The sequence below is a fragment of the Phyllopteryx taeniolatus genome, chromosome 16, assembly GCF_024500385.1.
Source record: "Phyllopteryx taeniolatus isolate TA_2022b chromosome 16, UOR_Ptae_1.2, whole genome shotgun sequence".
NCBI classification, from domain to species: Eukaryota; Metazoa; Chordata; class Actinopteri; order Syngnathiformes; family Syngnathidae; genus Phyllopteryx; species Phyllopteryx taeniolatus.
Genome location: NC_084517.1, coordinates 12,445,118 through 12,464,420, shown reverse-complemented (window position 1 = coordinate 12,464,420; position 19,303 = coordinate 12,445,118). Strand labels below are relative to the sequence as shown.

The 19,303-nt window shown below is 42.6% G+C and overlaps 1 protein-coding gene across 2 annotated transcripts in view; it reads right to left on the bottom strand.

Annotated features, from left to right (window-relative positions):
• myo15aa (myosin XVAa) overlaps positions 1-19,303 on the bottom strand; it is a 52,478-nt gene that overhangs the window by 5,882 nt on the left and 27,293 nt on the right. Inside the window, exons 28-61 of one of the 2 annotated variants that reach the window (XM_061749730.1) lie at positions 18,775-18,870; positions 18,417-18,652; positions 18,137-18,327; positions 17,919-17,991; positions 17,110-17,301; positions 16,901-17,016; positions 16,359-16,453; positions 14,068-14,185; positions 12,294-12,358; positions 11,176-11,301; positions 11,027-11,078; positions 10,586-10,730; positions 10,424-10,499; positions 10,205-10,313; positions 9,717-9,832; positions 9,576-9,635; positions 9,341-9,416; positions 9,017-9,132; positions 8,739-8,857; positions 7,818-7,959; positions 7,203-7,314; positions 6,981-7,055; positions 5,631-5,833; positions 5,373-5,497; positions 5,232-5,295; positions 5,048-5,120; positions 4,898-4,971; positions 4,734-4,816; positions 4,518-4,648; positions 4,359-4,453; positions 4,197-4,274; positions 3,998-4,094; positions 3,523-3,683; positions 3,195-3,328 (exon numbers count right to left, since the gene is read on the bottom strand). In XM_061749730.1, coding sequence (XP_061605714.1) covers positions 3,195-3,328; positions 3,523-3,683; positions 3,998-4,094; positions 4,197-4,274; positions 4,359-4,453; positions 4,518-4,648; positions 4,734-4,816; positions 4,898-4,971; positions 5,048-5,120; positions 5,232-5,295; positions 5,373-5,497; positions 5,631-5,833; positions 6,981-7,055; positions 7,203-7,314; positions 7,818-7,959; positions 8,739-8,857; positions 9,017-9,132; positions 9,341-9,416; positions 9,576-9,635; positions 9,717-9,832; positions 10,205-10,313; positions 10,424-10,499; positions 10,586-10,730; positions 11,027-11,078; positions 11,176-11,301; positions 12,294-12,358; positions 14,068-14,185; positions 16,359-16,453; positions 16,901-17,016; positions 17,110-17,301; positions 17,919-17,991; positions 18,137-18,327; positions 18,417-18,652; positions 18,775-18,870 — 3,824 coding nt within the window. Of the gene's footprint in view, positions 1-3,194; positions 3,329-3,522; positions 3,684-3,997; positions 4,095-4,196; positions 4,275-4,358; positions 4,454-4,517; positions 4,649-4,733; positions 4,817-4,897; positions 4,972-5,047; positions 5,121-5,231; positions 5,296-5,372; positions 5,498-5,630; positions 5,834-6,980; positions 7,056-7,202; positions 7,315-7,817; positions 7,960-8,738; positions 8,858-9,016; positions 9,133-9,340; positions 9,417-9,575; positions 9,636-9,716; positions 9,833-10,204; positions 10,314-10,423; positions 10,500-10,585; positions 10,731-11,026; positions 11,079-11,175; positions 11,302-12,293; positions 12,359-14,067; positions 14,186-16,358; positions 16,454-16,900; positions 17,302-17,918; positions 17,992-18,136; positions 18,328-18,416; positions 18,653-18,774; positions 18,871-19,303 lie in introns of both variants that reach the window. The other variant, XM_061749731.1, reaches the window with a different exon arrangement.

Below are 19,303 nucleotides of genomic sequence, written 5' to 3'. Positions count from 1 at the left end.
AGGGACGTGGAATGTCACCTCTCTGGCAGGGAAGGAGCCCGAGCTGGTGTGTGAGGTCGAGAAGTTCAGACTAGTTCTGACTAGTCAGACTCGCCTACACACACAGCTTGGGCTGTGGTACCAGTCCTCTCGAGAGGGGTTGGACTCTCTTCCACTCTGGAGTTGCCCAAGGTGAGAGGCGCCGAGCAGGTGTGGGTATACTTATTGCTCCCCGGCTCGGCGCCTGTACGTTGGGGTTCACCCCAGTGGAGGAGAGGTTAGCCTCCCCCCGCCTTCGGGTGGGGTGACGGGTCCTGACTGTTGTTTGTGCCTATGCACCAAACAGCAGTTCAGAGTACCCACCCTTTTTGGAGTCCTTGGAGGGGGTTCTGGAGAGCGCTCCCGCTGGGTACTCCATCGTTCTGCTGTGGGACTTCAATGCTCACGTGGGCAATGACAGCGAGACCTGGAAGGGCGTGATTGGGAGGAGCGGCCTCCCGATCAGAACCCGAGCGGTGTACTGCTTTTGGACTTCTGTGCTCATCACGGATTGTCCATAATGAAAACCATGTTCAAGCATAAGGGTGTCCACACGTACACTGGGCACCAGGACACCCTAGGTCGCAGTTCGATGATCGACTTTGTGGTCGTGTCATCGGACTTGCGGCCACATGTCTTGGACACTTGGGTGAAGAGAGGGGCGGAGCTGTCAAATGATCACCACCTGATGGTGAGTTGGCTCCGATGGTGGGGGAAGATGCCGGTCCGATGTGGCAGGCCCAAACGTATTGTGAGAGTCTGCTGGGAATGTCTGGTGGAATCCCCTGTCAGAAGGAGTTTCAAATCCCACCTCCGACAGAACTTTGCTTATGTTCTGGGGTAGGCGGGGGACATCGAGTCCGAGTGGACCATGTTCCGCGCCTCCATTGCTGTGGCGGCCGACCGGAACTGTGGCCGTAAGGTGGTCGGTGCCTGTCGTGGTGGCAATCCCCGAACCCGTTGGTGGACACCAAACGGTGAGGGATGCCGTCAAGCTGAAGAAGGAGTCCTATCGGGCCTTTTTGGCCTGTGGGACTCCTGAGACAGCTGATGGGTACCGGCTGGCCAAGCGGAATGCAGCTTTCGTGGTTGCTGAAGCAAAAACTCGGGCATGGGAGGAGTTCGGTGAGGCCATGGATAAAGACTTCCGAACGGCTTTGAGGAAATTATGGTCCACCATCCGGCGTCTCAGGAGTGGGAAGCAGTGCACCATCAACACTGTGTATAGCAGGGATGTGGTGCTGCTGACCTCGACTGGGGACGTTGTGAGCCGGTGGGGAGAATACTTCGAAGACCTCCTCAATTCCACCGTCACGCCTTCCCATGAGGGAGCAGAGTCTAGGTTCTCTGAGGCGGGCTCTCCTATCTCTGGGGTTGTGGTCACCGAGGTGGTTAAAAAGCTCCTCGGTGGCAAGGCCCCGGGGGTGAATGAGATTTGGCCGGAGTTCCTCGAGGCTATGGATGTTTTAGGGTTGTCCTGGTTAACACGCCTCTGCAACATTACGTGAACATCGGGGACAGTGCCTCTGGATTGGCAGACTGGGTTGGTGGTCCCCCTTTTTAAGAAGGAGCACCAGAGGGTGTGTTCCAACTACAGGGGGATCGCACTCCTCAGCCTCCCTAGTAAGGTCTATTCAGGGGTGCTAGAGGGTCCGTCAGGAAGTTGAATCTCAGATTCAGGAGGAGCAGTGTGGTTTTCGTCCTTGCCGTGGAACAGTGGACCAGGTCTACACTCTTGGCAGAGTCCTCGAGGGTGGATGGGAGTTCGCCCAACCAGTCTACATGTGCTTTGTGGACTTGGAAAAGGCGTTTGATCGTGTCCCTCGGGGGGTCCTGTGGGGGGTGCTTCGGGAGTATGGGGTACCAAACCCCCTGATACGGGCTGTTCGGTCCCTGTACGACCGGAGTCAGAGTTCGGTCTGCATATCCGGCAGTAAGTCGGACTCGTTTCCGGTGAGGGTTGGACTCCGCCAAGGCTGCCCTTTGTCAACTTTTATGGACAGAATTTCTAGGCGCAGCAGAGGCGTAGAGGATGTCCGGTTTGGTGGCCTCAGTATTGCATCTCTGCTTTTTGCAGATGATGTGGTTCTGTTGGCTTCATCAAGCCGTGACCTCCAACTCTCACTGGAGCAGTTCGCAGCTGAGTGTGAAACGGCTGGGATGAGAATCAGCACCTCCAAATCTGAGACCATGGTCCTCAGTTGGAAAAGGGTGACGTGCCCTCTCCAGGTCAGGGATGAGATCCTGCCCCAAGTGGAGGAGTTCAAGTATCTTGGGGTCTTGTTCACGAGTGAGGGAAGAATGTAACGGGAGATCGACAAGCGGATCGGTGCAGCCTCTGCAGTGATGCGGACTTTGTATCGATCCGTTGTGCTAAAGAAGGAGCTAAGCAGAAAGGCGAAGCTCTCGATCTACGTTCCTACCCTCACCTATGGTCATGAGCTGTGGGTCGTGACCGAAAGAACAAGATCCCGGATACAAACGGCCGAAATGAGTTTCCTCCGCAGGGTGTCCGGGCTCTCCCATAGAGATAGTGTGAGAAGCTCGGTCATCCGGCAGGATCTCAGAGTAGAGCCGCTGCTACTCCACATCGAGAGGAGCCAGATCAGGTGGCTGGGGCATCTGATTCGGATGCCTCCTGGACGCCTCCCTGATGAGGTGTTCCGGGCACGTCCCACCGGGAGGAGACCCAGGACACGCTGGAAAGACTACATCCTTCGGCTGGCCTGGGAACGCCTTGGGATCCCCCTGGAAGAGCTGGATGAAGTGGCTGGGGAGAGGGAAGTCTGGGCGTCCCTGCTAAAGCTACTGCCCCCGCGACCCGACCTCGGATAAGTGGTTGAAAATGGATGGATGGATGGATTGATGGATAGATGGATAGTTCGCAGTGGTGTCGTACTGCACTACGGCATACTGAAAGGTGTTTCCAATATTATGCTTACATTTTCAGCTACGTGAGCCGATCAAAATATTGAAACCGTTTTTGGCGTGATGTGGTAAAGTTGTGCACAACTGCAAATTTTATTTTAATTCATTTTAATTTTGTAAACTATTTTCTTTTTCAATGAGGGTCTATGCAGGATTTTGCTCATAAATACAGTATAGACTTGAAAATGTACCCAAATTAACTAAGGAATATATTGACCAAGATAGTGTAGCTGTCAGTGTGTATTTACAAGGTGGGCAGATAGACAGCGTCTTTGGCACGGTGCTGTAGAGCAGCCAGTCTGGCAAGCTGTTGCAGATGTTGTTCAGTGGCCTTACTGAGAGGGACCACACTCAGAAAGGCCTTCAAGTAATCTGGCAATATCTGGCACAGACACAGATGGACATTTTATTATTTATTACACTTCATTATACCAGTTCAGTAAATGTAATATTAACATATTTCATAGTTATAGCATTCCAACTGAACTAACACAAGGCATATATTGGACATTTTATTAATTCCAATCTGATGGAACAAAAACCCACACAACAAGCTAACACAAGCTAATTATTTACCTGGTTATAATGCATGGTAACATAGAGTTCATTATCAAGTTTCAAAGCAAGACTCCAGATGACTCTTCGAAACCAAAGACTGTAGTTGGCATCTATTGGTTCTGCTTCTGTAGCAACATCCAAGATGTATTCCCTCTTGATCAGAGGACGAACATTTTGACCTATAGTCCAAAAAACACACTTTAGCATTCATTTACTCTATGTCAGACAGCAACTTGCAACAATACAGTTCATTCCCTGCCCTAAAAAATATTAAGCAGGATTGAGATAAGTAATAATATACAGTATAATAATAAACATCAGAATTTATATTTTTTTTTTTTTGAAGATACTAAACTATACAGTACCCCCACCCAAGCAAGGGGAGAACATATAAACTCCACAGCAAATTGTCTCAGCCCAAAACTGCTGTGATAATGCTGTGACTAGTCATTATCACAGGGAGTGGTACAGTAACAAGAACAATCCTAATTACCTTTGTGTGTGACCAAAAAGATAGCATATTCATCCAAAGCTTCCACTCTGTGTAGGTCCATTTCACAACAAAGCTCCTCAATGGCATCCAAAGCGACCTGACACAAATGATCATGTTCAAAATATTATAGAGACACAAAAAACATTTGTGTGAAACCTAATTTGCCACTGAATCCACTTGTTATTGAGCATAGACTTACAGAGCATGTTTTGATTTTCAAGTGCCTTTCCATCCCACCTGGCAGCAGGAACAGTTGTCTTTTGGAGCTCCGCCCTGCCTGCGCATACACAACCGATCAGAAAGCTGTGTTAAACAAACACACTAAACATACTAGGGAAGAATAGAGGCTCTTGACACTAACAATCATTGCTTTCAGTTCCATGCTGTTGGGGTACTGTACACGCCCTCCATACTGAAATGTTTTCCTCAGATTCTGTTCACATGCCTTAGCAATACCTGCCAACAAATAACACTCAAAATCACTGGATGGATGGATGGATGGATGGATAGAGTATTTTACCTTGGTACTGCAGACCAATGCTGACACAGGCGTCGTGTAGAAAGCTGAAGAGGAATGGCTTCATAACATGTGAACAGCGATGGAAAGCAGTCAGGATGTACAACAGCCTCCATCCCCTCTGGCAACTATCTCTACACAATGAAACACAAGCAGGCATAATCACCATTCTGTAAACATGAACCCCAGAGTTCGTTGTGTGTTTGTCATGAATCTTACGGTTTGGAGCTGTTGTTGGCAGTGACTTGCTTCATCACCTGGCAATAGGCTTCATCTTTAATCAGGCCATGATCAGCACTTAACTAAAATGACCACACGAGGATGAAAAATGATACTAGACAATATTATAGAAAATAAGGTATTGTTTGCATTGAATACTGTACCTTCAGTATTATGTTGACAAGGTCCTGTTCAGTCTGACCTTTCAGTGGTAGGTCTCCCATGAACTTCATTATGGCTGTCAGTAAACATTGTAAACAATTATTATATTCAAAGACGATAGCATAAACTTGCTGATGTAAGTCTTCTCTCACCTGAGGAGATGTCAGAAGCCACTTTGTTCATTCCACTGTCTGAGAAGTCAATCAGAGACCCGTGGAGTGGAGACTGGAAAGATAAACAAACAGATAGGAAAGAGGTAATCACAAAACTGCCGAGCTGCATTCAATCAAATTGCAGTTTAAACATGAAGCCAGAAGACTATAAAGATAAATGTACCTTGGAGAATTTGATCATATCGACTGGATCCCTGCCCTCTCTCCCCCTTTTGGCTTTTGGATCGCTGTGGATACAATACAGGTAGTAGTGGCCTTGTGTGAAACCAAATGTGTGTCTGCGTTTGATCCTAAGGCGTCTTACTTCCTGTTTCTCTGTGCCGCTCTGAAGTACCTCTTGGCAAACTCAATCATGTGGTACTGGCTGCCATATTGCGACATATCATCCAATTCCTCATCTGGGCTCTCCACATACGTGTCCTTCACTACCTGACACCATTAAAAGCAGTGTGTTATTCTTACACTCTGGTACTCCATAAACCAAATATTAAAGGTTCTGCCATTACATCGATAAAAATGGTCAGTTTTGATTGTGGTGTACTAGGATTAAACACATTCATACTTCCGTTGAGCGGTCAAGCTCTTGGGCCGCGACCGCTGAGCCCATCGCAACGGCAACAGCAGCCGAGGCAGCGACGCGTCCTTGTCTGTCGCGAGGCTCCGCCCTCACTGTTGGGAGAAACAGGAAGTCTGGAGCAGCCACAGGTCGAACATGTTCAATGGGAAACGCTCCAGACATCCCACACACCGCCCCGAACCGCCAGCCTGTACACACAAGCGCACACAATAAATCCATTTTTAATATGGTTGTTGTCAAATACATATACTGTTACGGAAACACAGGCACATCAAAGGTTCAGTGGGAGGTCAGGACCTGCAAGGCATTCTTTGCTGGCCTAAACACTATCAGAAGCACTGACCTACATGTACAACAATAATTCTAATATTTGTTCCATAAAATTTTATTAATTTACACTCAACAGTCTATTCTATTCATTTCGTAGCATTTCTCTTGGCTAAACTCATTCCAGTACATTTTGGACAATCACATTTCAGCCTCTATGTACTGCCATGTCAAGCTAATCTGCCCAGGTCCTTCAAAATACTATTATTGAACTTAAAGTATTAGCAATGGAACTGTTTACTCAACTAGTGAGATTTCACATTCATCCTCAAAAGGTCAGCATCCTGCCCCCGATGACCTCAGGATTTTTCCGTCCCATGATTGGTTGGTCAGAGCAAAACAAAACACATCTGTAGTTATCTGCACAAATTAATACTAGGGGTTGCACGACTTCAGAGTTTTTCAAGTCGACACTAATACGATGAAATACGAGCTGACGTCGACTAGTTGCTGATGACGTCATTGATATTTTTTAGTACGGATGACACCCAGGAGGAGGAAATGCTTTGCAATATTCCACAGTATATTTACCGACAAAGGAACCAAATTTACAGAGAACACGTTCAAACACAAAGCAAATAAATAAAATAAAATCCTCTCACTCGGGTGTGCTTGCCGCTTGGAAAGCCTGGTAGCGTTTGCATAACTTGGCCGAACGGGGAAATCTGGTCTCATTCTGGACTGACCACAGCAGCGTGTTTTGCTGGGAATTTGCAGTGTTGCAGTGTAAACATTGATTCTGAACTGTTTCAGATAACGTACATGGCACAGCTGCATGATGTTACTGTTTATTGCGTTTTTGTATGGTATTGTTTTTTTAATTGCAAAGTGGATTAAGTCCCCCAGTGAAGGCCCAGGTACCAAATGCATGGCCCGTCACTGCAAGGGTTTCACAAAAAGAGACACATGCTACACAAATACAAAAATGCACGCAAGCACTATGTTACCACTGTTAATAATATGTCATTAAAAGCATTCAACAAGAAGGCAAAACCTTTTTCAACCCACCAAAATCAGGGGTGCCTCTCTTGAGTTCTTCCAGTAGCATCACGTTTTTCTTCACAATGCAGCCATAACTTTTGCCTAAACACACGCACGTGAGCACACACAGACACACACACACACACACACACACACACACGATAGACATGACATGACGCCCAGACACAGTGTTCGGTAAACATCTACTGTCTGTGGTTTACAGAGTGACAATGCAAGTGTGCATCTCACCTGCCTCCAGGCCCTCCATGTGCTGTAGTCTGATGATATCGCCTTTGTGGAAGCTCAGCAGCGTCCTGTCCTCTTTGATGTAGTTCCTCACTGCCACCATATACTCCGAATCCTGGCAGAGCAAGAACAAAGCATGTTGACAGGTTATCGATGCATTGCTCTGTCAATGCATCATTATTCATTGTTCATATTGATAGGGGCCGATCCCTGCCACAACTAGAAAAAAAATTTTGAATAAGTGACACCCATTCAAAAAGGTTTGTAATTACATATAGGTGCCACAAGATGGCAGCAAATGTCTTTTTTCAATAAGACAAGGCAAAGGCCTGACTAAATGAAGCTCCTCTCCTCATGTTAACATAGTTCCTTGACCACAAAATGGTGCCAAAGCAAAATTTTTATACTAGACATGGCTTTGGCCTGAAAAAAAACAGTGAATAGGTACTTTTTTTCAGTAACGGAGGAAAGTTTCTCAAAAAAAAAAAAATTTTAATCTGTGACTAGTCAGATTTGACTAGTGTTGGTTTCCTGTATTGGTATTACATTAATTATTATTACACTATTGGGAGCAGAAGTCTGTCTAAAATACATGTGTTCAAAGAAAAGCTCTCTGACCTTCTTAATCTCTGTGAGGAAGTAGTCGATCATACATTTGACCTGGTGGGCTCTAGCAGAAAACAGAATCAGGTTCTCATTGACCAGATTGAACTCCAACATGTTTTTGGATGGAATGGACACGAACAGGATGTCCGAGTAGCTGCACAGGAAGCCACATAAAGACAGAGGATGTTATCATCTTTAAAATGAATTATTTTTAGGCTTTATGGGTACACTCAATGGGAAAAAAAGTATTGAGACACACCCATTAATCAATACATTATTAAATCTGGGGAAAAGGCAGACCTGTTGGCTCACATCCATCCATCCATTTTCTACACCGCATATCCTCACTAGGGTCACAGGTATGCTGGAGGCTATCCCAGATAACTGCGGGCAGGAGGCAGGGTACACCCTGAACTGGTTGCCAGCTAATCGCAGGGCACATATAAACAAACAGCTGTTCACACTCACATTCATACCTATGGACAATTTAGACTCTTCAATTAACCTAAAATGCATGTTTTTGGGATGTGGAGGAAACCGGAATACCCAGAGAAAACCCACAGAAGCACGGGGAGAACATGCAAACTGCACGGATTCGAACCCGGGTCTTCAGAAATGTGAGGCGGATGTGCTAACCAGTCGCCCACCGTTCCACCCTGTTGGCTCACAATTGACCTTAACTGTTCAACTTACTGAGACCTTTTCAATGATTGCATGCTTCCAACAACTGGTATAAGGGAACAGTCGGAGAACGCTATTTTCTTCTTACAAGAATGCAAAGGGAGAACCGAGTGCATATATTCAATCATTTCTTCCTGCATATGTAATGAGCAGACGTCCCAATACATTGATCATAATCTAATTTATTGTATTCATTACATTTTTTTATTATTATTTGGTGTAATCTTTTTTTATACCCTATTTAAGATGCACCTGTAAGGCCTCAGTACTCTGAAGTAGTCTGGGCCAGTGGAACTGCTCCTCACCAACTTAAGCAGCTTAATGCCTTTTTGTGACACAGACAACACCTGCACTCCCGTCCCCACACTGCCCTGCAACACAGAACAACATAACAAAATGACAGCTGAGTATATTAAGGGTAAAGAAATCCCTGATGAAAAAGAATGGAATGATGATTAAATATTGAAATAATATTAAATATTATTATTTTAATCCAGAATGGTTGGACCTAACAAATGCCAAGAGCTCACAGAGGCTGGGAAAAGGCGAGAGAAGTAGATCTCCCATGAGTCTCTTGCCATGGCAACCACCTTCTTCTTCACATTCTCATTGTGAGTTCCTACAACCTGATCCACCTGGTTTTCAACTGCAAGGAAAACAGTATGTAACTATTAGTCTAGAATGGGATTGATTGGTTATCAGTCCAAGGTGTCATATGGCTGCATGTCATACAGGATAAGCAGTATGATAAATTGCTAGATGCAAGAACGTTAGTCCAAACTCCTAAGTGTGTAGAAATGTTAAAAATGTATGAAGTCCTATCAGGATTTGGGTGGGTTGGTTGGTTTACATACCGAAAAGAGTTTTCATCTTTTGTCTCTCTTCTTGAGTGATACGAATGCAGGCCTCAGAGAATGTGTCATGTACCACCTGCAGTACTCAGAGAACATGAGCAATACAATAAATGAAACATCTCGTAAAACCACTTGCTCAACAGTGCAATGTATGTAGCAAACAACACAAATTATTGATAAAAAAAAAGTCAACAATGTACTGTAATTATAATATATAATGAATACTTAAAACAACCTGTCTGAAGACCAGGTCCAACATCAGCGGATCATTGAGGTTCTCTTTAGGATAAAACACCTTGAAGAGGAAGATTAAAATAAAATGATTTTATGAAAACATACTGTTGCTGATCAATTAATAGGGTCGTCAGAAATGCACCTCCTTCCTCAGGTAAAGTTTCCAAGGGACATTGGTGTAGGTGTAATATTCATCGCTGGTCCTGCTGTGGAGTTGAGTCTGGATGACCTCATTTTCGACTGGCAACTCTCTGCAGACTGGACGCACACACATAAATTAGTCACAAACATTCATGCAATTAATCGGTCATATAAATAGTACAGGACTGTAGATGTCATGGTATGTAGTCCACATTGTAAAATGGTGGGCTCCAAATCACTTATGAATAATAGAGCTTCCTTGTTAATATAATAGAGAAGTTCTAAGTTACACAAATGAAATATTTCATGATTTCGCTACAAACTGCAGACTTCTCTTCGATAAGGCAGACGTTTCTGGGATAGGCATGTTAATATGTTTCACAAAACCACAGTAGGTGAACCATGATATACAGTATATACCTTTTTGCCAATGTTAAATGTTCGTGGAGAGCCGAATCTCATATTCATTGAAGTATGTGAAAAACTCACCTGAAGGAGGAGCGTGGTCAATGTTGGAGTCAGTTGGTTCAACAGGCTTGGTTATTTTGGTGTCTCCTCTCTCCTCTTTGTGATGAAAAGACTGAGACTTCTTCTGAGTCTGAGACAAAAAAACAGTCAAACTGAATTTACATTCGTATGTAGGTTATATGAGCATGTGTGTGCACATGTGTCTGCGTGTGTGTAGTGTACTGGTTGAGGTGGATTGACCATTTGGTCTTTAAGGATCTCCATGGCTTCATCATGGGGGTCTGGCTTCTTCATAAAAACCTTTCCCTCATCTTTCCTGAACACATGTAACCAGACGTCATTGTGATCATTTGACCAATATAATCATGTGCATTGAATGTGTGCATAGTGTGTGTATGTTACCGTCTGATGGAAGAGCCAGAGGGAGTCATGCAGGCAGGTTGGTGCTGTTTGATGATGTCTTTGATATCATGGCTGGGCTCTATGCGTTCGGTGTTACTCACACTGGCACGGACCACATCCTCTGGAGGGGGGTCACGTGTTGGACCTGGAAATTAATTATTCAAAATCATACAATTTGGTGACAACTTGTTTAAATTAATTTTAGATATACTGTATATGCTTTCCACATTATTCAAACTGACTAATGCTGATATTTCCACAAAATGTCATGTGAACAAGCAAAATAAATTGAAGCTCTACTGTACTGCTGTATTGTTGTGTACAAGCTATCAAAAGAATGGCTTCAGGTGAACTCTGTGAAAGTCCTTGAGTGGTCCAGCCTAGACTTGACTCTGATTGAACATCTGAAAATGTGCTGTGGAAAGGAGGATACACACATACTCATTTTGTGCTGAGAGCTGGACCTTGGTGGTGAATCCTCTCGCTCTCTAGTCTGCAGAGATTGAGAAGGTCATATAAGTGGGTTGGCATTGGTCTGTAATGCATGCTTGCAGAACAGCAAAGTATACGACGGGTGTGTGTATGCTTACTGGGCTTGGTGTGCGAGAATGTTGCGGTGAGTGCATGTAATAATGTAGTGGCGGCGACTGAGAGGCAGGGAAGGAGGACATCATCTGCTGCTGAATTGCAATGGCCTGCATGGTCATCTGCTGGGCCTGGAGAACACACGGAGACCATGAGGGAGGTCAAATTATTGACCTAGTCTTCGTGTGAGTCTTTGCTTGCACACATGAAGATGTGAATGCCTGCTCAATATGACACTGACGTGTAAACAAGAGCTCGGACAATTTAGGTACATTCACCTATCCCATTAAAAATAAGACCAGAAAGATGGGTGGTTATGATTGACTCTTGTGAATTTTACCTAGCAGCAAGCGGGTATGCAAACGTCCGATGTGACCAGGAATAATAAAGTGATTAATTCTGTTGGTGTAACTGCTTTGTCACTAAGAAATGGTTTGCTGTTATTTTTTGGGGATGAATTTGGCATGTGTGTCATTTAGTACGTTGCCACTACTACGCTAGTTTGTAAATGGATGGATGGAAAACGCATCAGAGTAAGAGAGTAATAATATAATATTAAAAAAATCAAAACAATTAATTATCCATCAGCTATCAACACTTACTGGAATGTCTGTTTAAACAAGTGTGGGTTTAACTGCTTTTTTTTTAAAATTCTACACAAGAGACTCTTCATAGCTCAAATGGAAGTGCAAAATGGGGGCAACGGACTGCTAGGCTCTGTCACGTTTAGGTTTTAATCTTGTGTGAGAGAGAGAGAGCAAAAGGACCGAACAGGACAATAAAATAACACCAGATCCACCAACTATGGAGGAGCCTGACAACTCCAAGTATCTTGAAATTTTGTACTGAATCCTAAAATTAACAGGGAGCCAGTGCGACAGAACAGGAGTGATGGGGTGGAACCTATGGGATCAAGACAAACAGCTAGCTGCAGCATTCTGAACTAAATTGAGACAGTTTGTTGAGACAGGCGAGGAGAGAATGGCAAAACTCAAGGCATGAGGAGACAAAAGTACAAATGATCATTTCTAATTCAGAATAAGATAACATGAACCTTTTGAAATATTCTTGAGGTGCGTTCAAAAGTGTATTGAATGTTTCAATTATGTTATACTGTATATACCAGAATGATGGCTTGCTGGTTGATAATGGCTTGTTGCTGTTGAGTCAGTAAGGCCTGCTCCGTTCCTGAAGAACAACCAGATAAAATACTTCATATTCCTGTACAAGGGAAATAAATTGACCACTGCAAAAATAAAAATCCCTGTACAATAACTTTTCACACTATACTGTAATACTGTGAGACACATCTTTCTTCATCACGCCCTGAGGCCACACATGCTGAAGAACACTCCATTGTTGCAGCTGACGCACCTGTCAAAACAGGCAAGCCTGGAATTACAGGCACGGGCAGAAGTGGGGGCAACCCCAAACCTGGGACACCGGTGCCATGTGATGCAACATCAGTAGAACTCACAGGACCAGGGGCCACAGAGGGGACCATTGAAGGGGCCACAGATGGGGCATGAGTGGATGAATGAGTGGGGGTTACGTGTGTGGAAGTGGACGAAGTCGGTTGATGGGAAGGGGGCTGGGGTCGATTGTATTGGTGGTATTGAGGCTGCTGTTGCTTTTGCTGCAGGTGTTTTTCATGGTGATGGCGGTGAGAGGGGATGGGCATGGCAGGGACAGGTGGCATCATGCCTCCCGCTACTGGGAGCACTGGTACAGCTTGAGGAGCAGCAAGGAACATGTAAGTTAGGAAACGTTTCTCAGTCTCAGTTTTAAATGGAATATAACTGGTATGGTCATCTGGAAAAGGAAAATACATTATGTGGCTATAAAATGAAAATGTTTAACCACAGTAAGGTCAGACATTTTTGGCAGATTTTGGGAACAGCAGAAAGAGTTCTCTCTCCAACAGACTCATTCAACACATCCTAAAATAATGTGCTATAAATATAATACACAATACATACTGTATACACAGTAACATATAGATTATCAATATACTTTATCTTAATAGATGCCAAAGATACATGTGTCCTCCACATTGTCCATTAATAGTATGCGCAACTGATAATAAGTTGCATGGAAAATAATATAGAAATACTAATATTATTTTAAAAAAAACAACTGCTGAAATGAAAACACGAGCACACACACACACACAAAGCAATTGAAAGGTTGGCAGCAACAAAATGAGCGTTTAGCTCGAGAGGGAATGAGAGTGAAGGAGATCAGATGAGCCGTGTGTGCTTACACTGAATAGTTGTCAATGCATTAACCATGAGGAGGAACAGTGCCCATTACACCCGCTACATTTAATGAAGCGTACAGTTAGCACCCTTTATGAGCTCAATTGAATAACGCAAAGACACTTTAACTTAAATAATATGTGACTAAAATCACACATCTAACCGTATTACCACAGACCTTGGTCATTACTTTAGCTATTTTTCAAGATTCTTTGAGGTTAAAAATGCAATAGGCCAATTTTAATCTGAATTTCCCCATTGCAGGAATAAAAAACCTGATGCTATTCCAGTCTAAAAAAAAATCTTAAATCCTGAGGTTCCATCTGAGTATTAGTGTATTTACAGCATCCATACTTTTAAAATTGTACTATACATTGCACTGACAAAGCATTTTAGCCACAAAGCTGAATAATTGAACTGGACAAAAAAACAAAAACAAAAAGAGTGTGATGTGAAGGTGGATTGCAAGACAAAAGCAGGGCTAATTACATTTACATATTAATTGATTTAGTAAAAGCATGAAGTTGAACACACAGCATGCAAAAATATCAACATACAATTGTTTGGCCAATTACAGTATCAATAAACCAACACAAAAAAACACCAAGGTATGTAAAAGCAATTTTTTCGAATGTTTACCTCCAGGGTGTATTCCGGGTGGATACGATCTACTTGGAACCAGATGACTCTCCCCCTCTCTTCTTTCACCTCCTGAGATGCCTCCACCTCCCTTAATCCTTGCTGCCAAACTTCCAGTCTTTTCCATTTCCACAAACAATGAAAAGTAAGTAGGACAGGCACAGAGAGAAAAATGAAGTACACTTCATGAGACATGAAGGTCTGTTTAAAAGAGTAAATGAACAGGTGCTATTGAAGGGACTGTACTGTACTACTCAGCGGGGGAACCAAATATGCCCCTAGAAGAACCGTAAACACTGGAAGAGCTGCACCAACAAATATCAAGACATCACTGACACATGAAACATTTTACTGCGTACTCACCGCCAGTCACAATGTTAGGGACAGCTCCATAATCTAATGAAATTCATTTCAAGAGATACTGTATATGTATAAAAAAAATCTAGTTACCGTAATTTCTCGTGTATGATGCGCAATTATTTCCCCCCAAAAAATGTCAAAAGTCAATAGTGCGCAATATACATATGTATAGGGGCAAATGGAAAAAAACTTTCACATTTTATAAATGTATGCTGCCATCTAGTGGTTATTAAAAAGCTGTACACGTTCATTCCAAAATGCCATCACCACCTAGAGGTTATGATAAACGTGTACACTTTCATTCTAATATGCCACCGCCACCTAGTGGTTATAAAAAAGTTTTAGCCTACACTTTCATTCCAATATGACAAGGGTACGTATGACTGCATATATGTACAGAAATACATATACAGTACAGAAGAACATAAGTTTACATACCCTGGCAGAATTTGTGAAATATTGTTTTTTTTAAATATGACTGATGATTGAACAACAACCATCTTTAATTTTTTTATGGTTATGTTTTGTTTAATGATAATGCTTGACCGTTTAATTTGAATCCCATTAAAATAAAATGAAATGTGGTTTGCCTGGTCCTTCATGTTTTCTTTAATGAATTGTACCATCTTAAAAATTCTGCCTGGGTAATCAAACATATGAGCACAACTGTGTGTTTTCTAATTTACTAAATAAAAGTAGGGCTGTGAATTTCAAAATAAAAGCAAGTAAATTAAAAAAAGTATCACGTGTTCAAATAAAGTGCTTAACTTCAGATTTATTCTTTTAAAAAAACTAACAAAATACAGATAATATTTCATGTTTTGATCATATGGGTAGAAGCAAAATCATGCATTGTAAAAATGCATTACACATAGGTAGAAGGGTTTTCCAGAATTTTGAGCGGGTGCGTATTATACATGGGTGCGCATTATACACGAGAAGTTATGGTAAATACATTCACATAAATATTACCCACATCATTTAAAACTATGATAAAATATTGCTTAATTAATAACTATCATACCATCAAAAGCAGGGTTGGTCAAAGTATGGCCCTGAGCATTTATATTGTCAAAGGTCCTCCATAATTTAGCCCTTTATACTTAAAATTGGTTAATTGATTTATCCAAATATTATAACTAAAACAATAGTTCAGGAAAAAACAATTAAACAAATTTTAAAAAACTGTACATTAAACAATTTCAAATATACAATTTAACAATGTTTTATTTATTCTATAAAATAATAGTTTAAGTATTTTTTGTCATTTCACCCAACCCACTACTAGAGGAGGGGACACAATGCTGATTAATGTTAATATCAACTCCTCTAACATCTTGCAGTTTTCTTCATTATTTGAATTTTTAGTCAACGCCCAATTCATTTCTCGTGATGGAATTTATTAATTCTCGGAAATTGCCAGCGTGGGTGACTTCCCAAGTTGCCCATATCAAAATCCACCACTGAAAGTGACCATATAGAGGCAGCATTCTTTATACAGCTCTAGTAAATTGTATGAAGTAAATGGATGGAGGGTATTTTTGTGTTGTGTTTTTTATAATTTAAAATATACAGTAACTACAACTAAAAAAATCCAAAAAGCACGCGTACAGTATATATTGTGCAGCATTTTCGTATTCCATGTTACAGTAAATTATGGTAGGTGACTCTGTAACCTAATGTTATCTCCTCCATACTAAACCGAAGCTGAGGCTGACATGATTCATCCATCAGCACTCTCCTCCATGCATGAATAAAATAGAGGAGAGGAAGTATGGCACTACTTTTTAATCCTTCAGGGCTTTTAATTAAAAAAAAATTGTAGAGTGCTGCAAAATGAGCATCACCGAATTTCCCATGCGTATCAACATTGCAGTTCAGATATGTGTGATATTTGTCCAGTTGCCTTTGTCGATGAACAGTGCACTCACCACGGTGCTGTCCGACAGCACGGGCTCGAACAGGCTGTCCAGATAGCGGTCCATTCCTCTCTGAGTCTGACCATCACTGAACGCATCAGACTCGACTGCACGTAAAGGAGAAAGACACTCAGCCTCATTCCATTACAGTGATACACACACTGGCCACTTCATTAGGTACAGGTATTAGGTGCACGACTACTACTGCATCTATTCTCTCATGTGGCAATTTTTCCACCTTAGTGGAAGTCTGCTCTCTCCCAAGTACTGAAATCTTTAACGTTTTTAACACTGTGGATCTCACTTTGTAGGTGCACATACTTTTGCTGTCAAGTAACAACAAAAGGAAAAGCTAGGATGATAAGAAATGCATGCAGGAATAGAAGAAGTCAAAAGGCCCCATTTGACCTTACTATTATGCATTAGCATCACCTCTGGGAACCTCACTGAATGCTACAGTTTAAAGCAAACACATTATGGCTACAAGAAAAATAAATAGTCAAGAGAAAACACAATGAAATCTATATATCAATGAAAGATGCATGTGTGTGCACCGTGGCTGTGGTAACCGTCAGAGTCAGACAGGCTGTAGGCTGGTCTGCAGTCTCCGCTTAGAGGAATAGAAGGCACAAGTTCATCATCTGAGTCAAAGCCACTACCAAATAATTTTCTGGAAGAAAACAGAAGAACACATCTGCTTGGCGCAAAAAAAGCTTCACAGTACTGTATTAGGTCGTGAATGGAGTGGTCCTTGTGTACTGACAGGCTGGTGTTGGCTCTGACTCTAGTGGGGTTGTCAGTACTGATGATGAAGTAGCTCTTCTGCTTTGGGAAGTCATTTGGAAGCTCCAGGTCTGCAATCTGGTCCATCACGTAGTCGTGACCCGCTAACTCCACCCACTGGCCGTGCTCCTTCATCAGGATAGAACTCCCTCTCCACCATTCTGACACACCTCTGTAAGACCCCCACAATGCAAATATTGTATTTCCTCAGATAGCGGCTTGGGGTGTTTATTGTATTTAAAGGAGATATGTATTTTAGAGCGGCACGGTGGACGACTGGTTAGAGCGTCAGCCTCACAGTTCTGAGGACCCGGGTTCAAACCCTGGCCCTGCCTGTGTGGAGTTTGCATGTTCTCCCCGTGCCTGCGTGGGTTTTCTCCGGGCACTCCGGTTTCCTCCCACGTCCCAAAAACATGCATTAATTGGAGACTCTAAATTGCCCGTAGGTGTGAATGTGAGTGCGAATGGTTGTTTGTTTGTATGTGCCCTGCGATTGGCTGGCTACCAATTCAGGGTGCACCCTGCCTCCTGCCCGATGATAGCTGGGATAGGCTCCAGCACGCCCGCGACCCTAGTGAGGAGAAGCGCAAAGAAAATGGATGGCTGGATGTATTTTAGATGAGGCCTGCACCTACAGGATATGAACCTAACTGCATTGCTTGGTGGCACAACCAGGCATTTATTTGAAGCATTGCGCCCGTTAGAGCAGAAGCCACTATTTGAGGATATATTGGAGGGTCACTTACAACAATGTCTTTTGTTAAAATTGATAAAACTTTGAATGAGCACCTGTGCCGGAGGATGTCTCCCGATATATCCTCGCCGCTGGTCCAGGAGTGGACGGGACACAGGAACGACTCTCCTACATCATCATGAATCATTTGACATCATTTCGTTATTGGTTTAAAGTCAAAACTACAATTAGACTATTGTTTAAATTAAATATAACAACACCATCAATTGATTACAATCGTCATCATCATCACCCCAAAGTATTTTCTTCCTACCATCAAAACAATGCACATGTAACACCATGTTAGCTTTTTTCCTGTTGGCCGTCCACTCCAGCAGTGACAGCGGATAGGTCCGTGAGGTCTCAGAGGCGGGACCTGAACTCTGCTGCATCTTCTGACCGACTTGCATGAGACTATGTTGTAGCAATGCTTGGCAACCAATGGCAGCGTGGTCAGAAACGAACCTAAAGAGAGAAGTTACAAATTGAGCACTTTACATTTGATGATATTTAGCATATATGCATGTAGTAGATAATCTAATCAGTGTTTTTACTTGAGTAGATATCTGTCCATTTGCGGTGAGGGAGCAAAGCTGCAGACACATGCAAGCAACAGAAGCCAGCCTCTCTCTGCATTGTCATCATTGACATTTCGCCACACCTGGTTGACCACCTGAGCCAAGATCTCATCCCGCAACCCCGGAGATGAGAGACCTCTTTGGATGATATAATTGCCAAACATGTTTTCCTGTGCCCCGTTCAGGTGAGGGTCCCCCATGAATCGTAACACCTGTAGAAGAATACATAAAGGCAAAAAAAATATATCAATCAGCATTGCAGAGCTTGTGACATACTATTTTGTGTGTGTCATATTTGACTTAAATACAAGCAGTAAATGAAAGGTTCACCTACCATGTTGAAAAGCTGCAGTGCTTCTTCTTTCAGGTCCTCTTCTATGCATGTTAGAGGTGCCTCCAGGGGTGTCAGCAACATCCCAAACTTGGGCTCCTACCACAAGGATACACTGATTGTGGCATAAAAATTCTAAACAGACATTGTAGTATTTTTACATTGCATACATTTTGGGTCAAAGTTCAAATTCCGCTGCAACAACAAAACTGTGTGTGTAGATGAGTGTGTGTGTACATGTGCGTGCACTCTCTCTGGGATCAAAAGGTGGTAAATACATTTATAAATTACTACAAAATATTCACATTTGAAATGTTATATATATATATAAACAGTATTATTTTGCCTTTATTTCACAGCAGTTAGGGACTCGGGCAAATATTAAATTCTGTTTTTCAAGTACTGTATAACAAAAAATGTCTACTAAGTACTGTACAGTGCCAGATTGTGTTTGAAGTTATTAAAACTACCTCATTAAATCTGTTTTTATTTAGTTATTTCTGACTGTATTATCATTATTTCAATTGTTGTA